This window comes from Camellia sinensis, chromosome 4 (assembly GCF_055761805.1).
Source record: "Camellia sinensis isolate YWXY chromosome 4, ASM5576180v1, whole genome shotgun sequence".
Lineage (NCBI taxonomy): Eukaryota > Viridiplantae > Streptophyta > Magnoliopsida > Ericales > Theaceae > Camellia > Camellia sinensis.
Window position 1 is genome coordinate 100,932,357 of NC_138964.1, and position 12,317 is coordinate 100,944,673.

The 12,317-nt window shown below is 34.6% G+C and overlaps 1 protein-coding gene across 2 annotated transcripts in view; it reads left to right on the forward strand.

The window, feature by feature from the left end:
• Positions 1–375: 375 nt before the first annotated feature.
• The window catches only part of LOC114283566 (uncharacterized), a 46,910-nt gene continuing 34,968 nt past the window's right edge, over positions 376–12,317 (forward strand). For both annotated transcript variants that reach the window (XM_028226425.2, XM_028226427.2), the window contains exons 1-7: positions 376–667; positions 1,609–2,209; positions 8,589–8,718; positions 8,831–9,032; positions 10,092–10,178; positions 10,266–10,325; positions 10,478–10,564. In XM_028226425.2, coding sequence (XP_028082226.2) covers positions 1,648–2,209; positions 8,589–8,718; positions 8,831–9,032; positions 10,092–10,178; positions 10,266–10,325; positions 10,478–10,564 — 1,128 coding nt within the window. In that variant the 5' untranslated portion in view covers positions 376–667; positions 1,609–1,647. The remainder of the gene's footprint in view (positions 668–1,608; positions 2,210–8,588; positions 8,719–8,830; positions 9,033–10,091; positions 10,179–10,265; positions 10,326–10,477; positions 10,565–12,317) is intronic.

Sequence of the window (12,317 nt, forward strand, 5' to 3'; positions counted from 1 at the left end):
CACTAACTTTTAAAAAAGAAGTAAGGCTAAATAAAATTTTAAGAAAAATTTAAGATTTGATCCTTATAATAAAATAAATTGTGAGATTTTAATTTCTTAATTTAAATTTTAAAATTTTGATTTGATTTCAATTTAAACTATTTATCTATTTTCGTTAAAATGACGTAAAAAAAATAATAATTTAATCATTAAATTTAATAAAAAATAATATTTTAAACATTTTATGTACACTTACATTAAGTTTAATGACTAATATATATATATATATATATATTATTAATTTACTTAAAAAAAATAAATTAATGACGCAGATCGAAAATAAATTAAAAAATTAAAAATTAAAAATTAAAAATTAAATTGACAAAATTTAAAAATAAAAAATTTATTTTATTGGATGAAAATGGAAGCTCCCTGGTAAATCACCCACCCCTCACTCTCACGAAATCACAACAAACCCGCCTCTTTTTCCTTCATCGCTTTCTCTTTCTCTATCTACACTGCTATAATCAGAGTAGAAAAGAGAATCGGAGAACAATCTGATCACGACCCAACTAAGTATTTCCGATACCAAACACGATCTCGCTTCAGTTTTTCCATCTTCAAGCCTGTTTACAGGTATGAGCGAGTTCAGAGAAGACTGAAGAAGAGAGTTGCTACTTCAATTTAGGTACTCCATGGTCGTAATTTTGATTTCAGCTTGCGTTTTGCTTTCTGGAAGTAATTTCTGAAACTGTTTTTTGTTGTTTTGGCTATTTATTTACTATTTCTGTTGTTACCACCGTTGTTGAATTCCTGTGCTTCTGGGTATCAAGAATAAACTAGTGGTTGTTTGATGTGGGTTGAAGTGTTAATGCTTGCTTAGTGATTTTTTTCCCATTTTGGAAGTGTATTTATATTGTTTTAGGAAACATACATTAAAGCTAAATTTATTTCCCCCAAATCACTGTGCCCTTGTACCAAAAATCACAGCTGTTTGATCATGTGAGAATCTCAAGGTACAAGAACCTCAAGACATAATCCAATGACCGTGAGTGTTTTGTGATAGAGTAACATAGAGATTTGGTACTTACCCAAAAAACATAGGGATTTGGGACCTGTGCCAAAAACTTGGGAAATTGGTGTTAAGTATAGGTATGATCTGGGTCTCATGGGTGATTTTCAGAAAGTTTGTTTTGATAATTTTTTTAATAAATGAATCTTATTGTCTTGTGAGCTGGGTTTTTGTCTTCTGTGATCAGATATGATAATTATGTGACTCTAGTGGAAAAGTGTGGGTTCTTTGGTTATAGTTTTGAAGTCTGAGTCTTGCTGTTAGAAATTATTGGGAATTTTCTACTTTGGGTTTGAGGTCAGAGGTTCTAAATAGGTTCCATTCCATGGTTAGTGAAAAAGTTCCAAACTGTGTGTTGGGGTTCTAAATACCATCCATGGTTAGTGTCGTGTTGCCATGTATTGGATTTATAATATGGGTTTTTATCAGGATTTGCTGGAGATGTGTGGTAGTATATACTGGTTTTATTATATGATTATGTCTCTGTCAGCTACTCTTTCTCTTTGTGGTTGGAGAAGTATGAATTAAATTAGCTATTTATGCATTTCTTCGTGCAGAGGAAAGGATTTGAGGTGTGGGTTGAACTGTCATGCTGAATGTTGCTACTGGTTGGTGGGCTAGGGATGAATTCTACAATGGGTGATATGAACTTGATTCATCAGTCACAGAGACATCACCTGGTCGTTAGGGAGCTTGGAGAAGAGATTGATTTAGAAATTGGTCCTGGTGATGATGACCCAACATTTGCAACCACTCCCCTTATCGGTGGCCTGCCGCGAGAGCCTTCAGCTGAAGAGCATGATGATAGCAAACAGATGGTGATGGTTTCCGAACTTGTCAGTGAAGATCAAGATTTGTCAAAGATGCAAACTGTGAAAAGGAAGAAGAAGGTGGTTAAAAGATGGAGAGAGGAATGGGCTGACACGTACAAGTGGGCATATGTTGATGTGAAGGAAGGGACAGCAAGGATATTCTGCTCTGTTTGTAAGGAATATGGTAGGAAGCATAGAAGAAATCCTTATGGCAATGAAGGTAGTAGGAATATGCAGATGAGTGCACTGGAAGAACACAACAATAGTTTGCTACACAAAGAGGCCCTTCGTCTCCAAATGGCTTCCAAAGACAAGATTATTGTTGACAAACCCATTTATGTAAAAGGTTAGTCTACCACTTTGGTTTGTATTCCTTGTACTAGCATGATGCTTTTACTGGCATTCATATTTTAATAAATAGATTCTGCAATGTTGTTATGTGAAAATAATGTATTGATTTATTATTTTATAAATTTTATTTATATGATAGTTGTGCAGTAAATTATAACCCAACTCAGCTTGACTAATATAAGATTCATGCATTGTCTGGAGTCTGGGCTATTTGGGGTCAGCCACGTGAAACTTGTTTGCTAATTTGCTCTATTGTGAGCAATACTTGTAGCCATGCAGTAGACCACGTGCTATATTCCCTGTGTTCTTGTTCATAAGGGCTCTAGCAAGTTTTTGCAATGGCTATTAGTGACATAGGGCAGTTTTTATTTTTTATCCTAGTTTGGGATTGGCTGTTAATGATGAGACACTGTGCATTGTTGATATCTTGGTGAATAATTGCTATAAAATGAGTATAATCCCTTTTTGACACTGTAACACCATGTTATCTCACATAATAGATTAAAAATATAAAAATATAAAAATATAAACCTTTTATGCCAAGTCCATAGCCTTAAATTTGAGGTTTTATGGGTCCAATCTTTAGATACATACACACTCGCACCCGAGTCCATATAACATAGGGTATGGTGTGTGTCTATAAACTTAAATCTTAAGATATTGGGATATGTATCCAAAAGTAGGATTTGGGTATGAGGACTCATTATGACACTTATATATCTTTTTCTTTTTCTTTTTTACAAATTTCATTCTCCATTACTAAATACTTAAGTTGTAACTTGTAATGGTCAGTGGAACTTTAGGTGTTATTAGTGGCATTAGGCAATAGGAACTAATGTGTGTTCAACTTGTTTGTATTCTTTGCATTAGGCACTCTGTTTTAGGTTATTTATTTAGAATTATCTATACCAATTCTCAGTTAGTGGACTTGTATTGAGTAATGGTATGATTGCAGATTCGTATTAAGTATTGAATTGAGTTATTTGGGTGGCGCTAACATCACCATACTTGCCTCTGGTTCTAGAAGAGAGAGAAAGAGGAAAAATGTTGTGGGTCAAAGATTCGATCTAGGTTGGGAGAATGGGATTGAAATAGATGTTGCGACAAAAAAAAGTAAATGCAAGTATTGTGTCGTTACTTGTGCACGAGGTATATTTAGGTTGAAACATCATTTAGCTTGTACTCATCAAAATTTTAAACCATGTCCCAAGTCTTGGAAGATGTTAGAGAAAAGTTCATGAGTTTTCTGAGAACTCAAACATTAGAGTCTCGAAATAAAAACTAAAAAAAAATAAAAAAAAGGGAGGATGGTTGATATTGGCAATGAAGAGGAGGTGGGACTATTAAGTCCTTAAAATAAACAAAAGGAGGTGGGACTATTAAGTCTTTAAAATAAACAAAAAATTATGGTTCCATGGATAAATTTGTAATGAAGTTTGAACATCAAAATCAAAAAACCCTCAGTCAAAATGTTTAGGAAAATCCCAAGGGTTGCCCTAATGGGTACAACTTGGGGCATGAGGGTATGCTCCCTCCAGGTTTCAAGTTCAACTCCCATTAGGTTCTGTCAACTCATTGGGGCCACGCCCGCAGGTTTTGCTCGAGATTTGCCCGATCCACGTGGAGGGGATGCTTTGTGTGGGTCCCGAGATTAGTTGAAGCGGTCATCAACCAAGAAAAAAAAGAAGTTTAAGAGGAGAGATGATGTTTGTGAAATTATAGCTCATTTCTGTTATGCTAGTGCAATTTCATTCAACTGTTTCAACAGCCTATATTTCCACTCATGGTTATGAAGATTGGCATTATGGAAAAGGACTTGTGTCATTCTTTTACTATGATATTAGAGTGACATTTTAAAGAAAGAAGTGCTAAGACATTGCAATTGCTTGAGAAGTTTATGGAACAGTAGAAGAAGACCAAATGTGCGATTATGTTGGATTGATGGTCTTACAGAAAGATAAGCTCCATAAGTAATGAAACTAATTTTTTTGTCGTTATTAGATACATTTGACATTTCAAAAATTGGCAAAAGTTTTTTGAGATATTAGATGAGGTTGTTGAGAAGGTCGTAGGGAAAAGTGCTTCTAATTTTAAATTGCCGGGAGAAATGCTAATGGATTAGAGGCAAGGCTTGTTTTGGGTGCCTTGTGCCACACATTGCATTGATTTGATGCTGGAGAATTTTGAGAAGCAAATTCAGTTTCATCGTGTTACAATTGCAATAGGAAAAAGGATTGTGGCATATATTTATTCAATAACCAATCCTATTTATTGGATGAATGATTTTACAAAAGCAATGAATTTATTAGATCCGTGGTTACTTGGTTTGGTGATAAATGTCACAAGTTGAAGACATTTGCAATTAAGATATCAAGTCTTGCATCCATTTCAACTTAGGACACTCATCCCCAAAAGAGCCCCACCAATCACCTACATGAAAAGGTAGTTCCAAGTTTAAAGTTGAAAACAAATAATAAGATACTATGATTGATACAAATCAACTTATGGTAAAATTAAAGAACCTGGAGATTTCTTTTTTCTTGTCAAGTTTGCATTTTCTATACCAGAGTTCTCGTGCAATCTTGAATGCATCAATTGAATCTATCTTCACTCTCTCATTAGCATAGGGGACCATTATTGCATCAATTTGAATCTATCTTCACTCTCTCATTAGCATAGGGGGCTATTCTTTAAAGATACTTGTACAACCCAATTTTAACCTCTACATTAGGTTGAAAATTGGGACTATTATGAAATTGAAGGTTTAGGAAGTATGTTGCAACATGTAGTGGGTGATGGAGTTGAGATTCCCGTCTTTTATCAATGATGGTCCATGTAGGATCATAGTTGACAGAATTGAGTAAATAGTAGATTAGATAATTTACTTTTTAAAAATAAAAGATAGACTAGAAAAATCAAATAGGTATATAATTTCTTTTTTTACCTTGTTAGTACATTATTGAAATTCCTTTGAATTTTCTCTTGAGCACGATCCATTACATCATAAATGAATCCCATTGTCAGATGCTCATTGGAATCTACCAACCTAAGTACCTTAATGAGAGGTATTGCATCCTTCAAGCACATAGAAACGCTCTTCCAAATGATCCTCCACTTGTTCGATGTAAACAAAGAGAACGTTGAATGCGTCTCCATGTCAAGTAATAGGTTGCACACCAAGTAATCGTGGGCCTAATAAGTTCAGTACTTTTTGTAAACTCCTTTATCCAAATGAATGTTGATTTTTGAATAAATATATGACAATCTTTTTTCCTTTTGCAATTGTAACACAATGAAGTTGAATTTGCTTATCAAAATCCTCCAACACAAAGCTATGTAATGTGTTGCATAAGGTGTCCAAAACAAGCCTTTCCTTTTTTATCCATTAATATTTATGCCACCAGTTTATATGATGTGTTGTCTGTTACAACTTGCACACATTTTTCACTCCGACCTTCTCCACAACTCAGCGAACAGCTCAAAAACCTTTTCACTAGTTTTTGAAATGCTAGATGTATCTAATGATGATAAAAAATAGTTTCGTTTTGGCTATTCGCAAGAAAATTACATATGAACCTTCCATTTCTGTCTGATCATCTATCTTACATAATTGTACATTCGGTCTTCTTCCATTGTTCCTCGAACTCTTCAAGCAATTGCATTGTCTCATGCCCTTCTTTTTTTAAAAAAATGTCACCCTAATTTTATGATAAGAGGGTGGCACAAGTTCCTTTCCATAGTCTCCAATCCTTTTAACCATGAATGGAAATATAGATTGTTGACACAATTGAAAGAATTGCACTAGTGCAAAAGAAACGAGCTGTAGTTTGACAAACATCATTTCTCTATTCTTTCTTAAACATTTGATTAAGGGTTTTTGCTTTTGACGTCTAGATTTGTCTACCACAAATTTATTCATGGAACCCAGGGCTGCAAACGAACCGAGCCGAGCTGAGTTTTAGTATGTTTAGGCTTGTTTATTAAGATTTTAATGAGTTCAAGCTCAATAAAAATTTAACCAAACGAGCTCGAGCTTGTTCACAAGCTTTAACAAGCCAAAGATATTATAAATTTATACTTGGGTATGAGATTAAAGTTACAATTGAAAATTTGATTATACAATTATATATACAATATATATAAACATACTAAAAGAAAAGTCAATATTTTATCAAAATAATAATATCTACCACCGCTATTATATAAATGTATTATCTGTAGTTAGTTATTATTTACATTTACATTATTTAAATATATAAATAACATATTTATCCTATTTTATAGATAGTTTTACATTATTTAATATATAAATAATATATTTATTCTATTATTTAAATAAATGCTAAACAAGCAACTAACAAGCCCAGCTAACGAGCTGAGTTTTAGTATGTTTGAGGTTATTTATTAAGATTTTAATGAGCTCGAGCTCGAATGTAATAAAAACTTAACAAACCAAGTTCAAATGAGCCCCCTTATCGAGTTGAGCTCGAGCTTGTTCACGAACGACTTTGTTCATTTGCAACCCTATAATTTTTTTGTTTATTTTGATTATCTAATACTAATAGTGCTCCATATCCTTTTTTTTTTTTTTTTTAATTTTTATTTTTCGAGACTAATGTTTGAGTTCTTGAAAACTTATTAACTTTTCTCTAACGTCTTCCAAGACTCGGGTCATGGTTCAATATTTTGATAAGAAGCTAAATGATGCTTCAACCTAAATATACCTCCAGCACGAGCAATGCCATTTTACATTTTTATCTTGTTGCAACATCTATTTCAATCCTTTGTTCCCAACCTGGATCGGATCTTTGACCCACAGCATTTTTCCGCTTCTTCTCTTTTCTAGTACCAAAGGCAGGTATGGTGATGCTAGTGCCACCCAAATAACTCAATTCAACACTTAATATGAACTTGCAATCATACCATTACTCAATACAAGTCCACTGACTGAGAGTTGGGACAGATAATTCTAAATAAATAACCTAAAACAGAGTGCCTAATACGGAGTATACAAACTAGTTGAACACACATTAGTGCCTACTGCCTAATGCCACTAAAAATACCTAAAGTTCCATTGCTAGTTACAAGTTACAAGTTACAACTTAAGTATTCAGTATTATAGAATGGAATTGGAAAGAAGAAAAAGAGAAGAAGAATGCAAGCGGGGAAAAAAAAAGGAGGAAGAAGAACACGAAAGAACCAAAACAAGAAAGAAGAAGAAGACAGAATGTGGTTTCCAGGGATATTTGGTATGAACACAGCAAAGTTCACCATTGGGAAATTTAACATCAATAGAGCTAGGCAAAACAGTATCAGCATCAATTTCTACACAAACTCTAGCATAACGAAGCCTCTGATGTTTTCCAGTCAAGCTATCAGTATAAAGAGGCATACCAATGACACTAGCTGCATAGCTGACACCTTCAGCAGTCCATAACTCAAGTGCCAATTATGGAACTGAATCCAAATTGGAATTTTACACAGGCATTCTCTTATTAGTGTCATTTGGGAAAGCCATTTTTCAAGTACCAGAAGCTTGCCACCAAAGTGCCAAGGGTATTCTAAAGCCATTCTCAACTTCTGATAAGATTCAAACAAGAAAAAGAAAAACCCTCCATCATTAGAGAGAACATCTTTAATCCCAAATCTGCTCCAAATTTTAAGAGCAATGGATCACATAGCAGGAAATGGAAGCTTTTTGTCAATGTAATACCCAACAAGACAATTATGCCATTGTTTAGTACCATCATTAACAACCTCTAAAGGGGGAGAGGTTCAGATCTTACCATCCACATATTGAGGAGGGAAGAACAATAGTTGCATATGCTGATCACCATCTGAGCTTGATTACGAATATCACCAGTATCATCAGGCCAATCCTTCGACAATTCCTGCATGGGAACACCTTTGCTATGCATAGGGATAGAGCAGTACCCGAGGATTTGCATGAGATCCTTCCCAACCAGATTAGAAGTTCTTGGAGATTGAGAAGTATTGGTCTTTGACTTTACAAGATTAGATCTATCCAGAAGTGGAAAATCTTGAATCGAAGCTATGGAAAAAAAAAAAAAATGAACACAGAAAACAGAGATTGAGCACAGATGAAGAAAAATTGAACACGCCTCTTGTCCTCCAAATACTCTTTCAGTCCTCTGACTCTTGTGTCTGAACTCCGAAGCGAGAGAGAGGGAAAGAAGATGGGGAGAAAATGTGGAAATTAGGAAATATTTATTCAGATCTGTCAATTCATTTGAATATTTTCCTAATGTAACTTGATGCTTACTAACATATTGCTTCCTAAAAACAATTTAAATTTTACTTTCTAATTCTTTTTCCATTTTTTGCACTCCTCTGCTGATTTTATTAAATTGAAGCTCTTATGTCAAAAACGGCTGGATCAATTGTTGAAGCTGCACTGAAGAGGGATCCTCATGAGGTTGAGTTCATACAGTATTCACAAGAAGTGGTTAATGCTTTAGAAAGAGTGATTGCCAAAAATTCTAAGTGAGTTGTCTCATGGATGAGTTATACTTGATCAGCACTTCATCATTTAGTGCAAACCACGTTTGTGGTGAAATTTATTGCAATTCTTAGACAATGCTCCATGATGTTTCAGTTATGTCAACATGATGGAGCGCTTGCTTGAACCTGAGCGTACAATTCTTTTCCGAGTTCCTTGGGTGGATGATCGGGGTGAGGCACATGTCAATCGAGGCTTTCGTGTTCAATTTAACCAGACTCTGGGACCTTGTAGGGGGGGTCTTTGCTTTCATCCATCAATGAACTTAAGCATTGCAAAGTTTATGGGTTTCCAACAGGTATCATTGGTATTTCTGGTGCTTGTGTTCTTTCACATTCTCCTTCTATGGTTTGTTGTTCAAATTTTGTATTAAACTTTTCTAGGTTATGCTTCCCATTTTGTTAATTTGCTTATCTGCATGAAATTGATTGATTCATGGATAGTTCTGCCAGCCAGAGTCAAGCTCCTAAATGATTTAGGATCATAGTCAGATTGTTTTTTCTTTATATCTCTAAATTAAAGGCAATTGATTGATTGCATTTTTCTGCTTTAGATTTTACACGGGTTTCTTCCCTGCCTCCTTTTTTTCTTGTTTTTAATTTTCTTTTCCTGGTCAGTGGCTCGTTAGGACAATAAGGATAAAGCAAGTCTGTTTATAATCACAAACAAAACAGTAAAACCTTATTCCTTTTTGATTTTATCTATAGATACTAGGCAACCGCCTGAAAATGAAATGATCTATGTCATGTTCGACCACATTTAAAAAATATGTTATGAAATGATCCTCTTTGTAAAACCCCTCGAATAAACTCAACCCTATGACCTTTTTTAACTTACTATTTTAACGATTAACTAGATCAAATGAATCCTTTCCTTTGTGTGTTTGTTTGTTGGGATCAAATAAAATCAATTATCCATGATACATGACTCATCCCCGATTAAAAATTGCCATATAGGACACTTGCCAAAATGAGTTCCTTGTTGGATGTCATTAGGACATTCAGAGAGAGTTCACCTCTATTTATTATGGTCCTTAGAACAAAGTTGCATCATTGGAGAGCTTCAAAAGGCACTACCGTACAAGGATATTCTCCAAATTAATCTCTACTGAATTGATAGATTACAAGAATACAATAGTTTGCAGAGTCTTTCCTACCCTTACTAGGAGTATGAGAGAGCCTATGGCAATGCTTCTTCTTGTAGCTTTGCTCCTTATTTAATCTGGGTGAGGTCTATTTATGAACACATTTCAGGTGATAGTTACTGCCGGAACTTCTCTACCAGATAGATATTACAGATGTGTAGCAAACGTAAGCCTGCGATTGTGTGACAATGTTCTGTTTTTACTTCTTCGCAGACATTAAAATGTGCCTTATCTCCGTATAAGCTTGGAGGCGCTGCTGGTGGTAGTGATTTTGATCCCAAAGGAAAAAGTGACAGTGAGGTATTATTTGCATTTTAAAATGTATTTGCTTTTGATGATGTATTCTTGGTTGTTCTGATTCTTTTTGTTTTTAATAATTGTTTGCAGATCATGCGCTTTTGTCAGAGTTTTATGGATGAGCTATACCGTTATTTGGGTCCTGATAAGGTAACCCGGAAAGTGAGATGTTTCATTAGTTGTTTCAGACTCTCAGTGGATTATATATGAAATTTTAAGCATGTCGGATTTTATGGTGTCTCTTTTAATTTTGCTATGCCCAGAAATTTACACTCCCTGTTTTATTTTTTCTAAATTATTAGGATCTTCCTTCGGAGGAGGTTGGTGTGGGTGCTCGTGAAATGGGTTATATGTTTGGACAATATCGGCGACTAGCCAGTCATGTTCAGGTATCAAGCTGTGTCTCTTGCTGAACTTGATTTTTCATCTATATTACACAGACACATTGATGATAAAAATCATAATGTCAAGTTATGGCTCAAGAATGAGTGAAACGTTCTTGACCAACATCTGAACCTCATGCACATGAACTGGATTAAGATTTAAGGCATACCACATATGCACCATCCATTTGAAGATCAACGGAATTAAACGGTGAATCTGATATGTACGAGGAAAAATATGTTCTTGTATTGTCCATTAATGTTCTACAGGATACTTTTTTTTTTTTTTTTGTTGATAAGAAAAATTTTATAAACAAAAACTACTTAGCCTTCGTTTGGGATGTGGGTTGGTATTTTGACTTTTTGGCTTTTTGGCTATTTTAGCCTGGGGCTAAAAGTCTCGTTTGGGATGAGTTTTTTATTTTTATTTTTTTTACTTTTGTGAGAGAAAAAATGAAATGATTATGGTTTAAATGTGAAATTTTGTCTTATAGGCTAAAAAACTTATTTTGTCTTTTTGTGACTAAAATAGCCCAAACCCAACCCAACCCAAATCTTCTTGCCAAACGGATCCTTAAGGAGGTGAACCCAGGACAGGATACTTTTTATTTACAACCATGTTTCTTGTAATGGTTTCTTCCTGTTCTTGGACTTTGAAGATGTTTGGCTTGTACGATATTACAAATATGCTAGCTGTTTTGAATCACAAGAAGCTGCAACATCGAGCACATTAAAGAAAGACGTACATTTTTCTCTCTGTTTTTGTTTTTTTAGTCTTTTTTTTTGTTTTTTTGTTTTTTTGTGTGGTGGTGGTTGGGGGGAGAAGAGGGGGTTTCCAATGTTGGGTTCTTTAAAAGGCCTTACAAATAATTTATTACGTAGTTAGGAGCAATGTTTTCAAAGGCTTTAATGATGCTTGCCTTGCCTTGAGGCTAAGGTAAAATGCATCAAGGTTTTGATTTTCAGGCTATACTCCCTAAAGGCTTGTGCCTCATGATGTGAGGCATGCGCCTTAGGTGCGCCTTGTATGCCTTTTGCGCTTAAGCCTATGACGAGTACACATATGAAGAGGTTGCCTATACTCTTGTTAAACTTAGTCTAGTAGATAGTTCAACCCAAAAATTAAAAAAGAGCTTCTTTTGTGACTATATTTTACATAAAAATTTAAGTGAATGAACAATGAACAAAAAATACAAGTTAATGCTCAAGTGAGAAGCTCAATCACTGAAGCTAAGAATGTCAATTTCACTTTCAGTGAAAGCAAGTTTCATTCTCTGCAGTGAAATGTTTGATGCCTTAAGGAGAAAAGTATTTATACCTTTATATTTAATTTTTAATTGTTTTTTCACTATTTTAAAATATATAATTTGTTTACTAAATATTAAATTTGAAATGCTTACGCCTTAAGGCTATTGCCTCACTTCATGAGGGGTAAAACTTCTCAAGTTACGCATTCGCCTTTAAAAGCTTTGCTTACGAGGGATATAGTCGACTGGCTTATGGCATCATGATAAACCTATAATCATCACCCATGGATAATTTGTGGATGCCATTAGCAATGTTACATTGGATGAACAAGAAAAATTATTAATTTCTTTTCGTGTGATTGTGTTGAACAGTCTGTGGCAAACTACCGTGATTCTGTGAAGGATGTGATTTAAGTGTTTTCTCTTCAATTGGTTGCTCCTCTTTCCCAGGCTTTCATATTTTCCTAGTACTTTCCTTTTTTGCTTTCATGGTTGCGTGCCTTTTTTTTCTC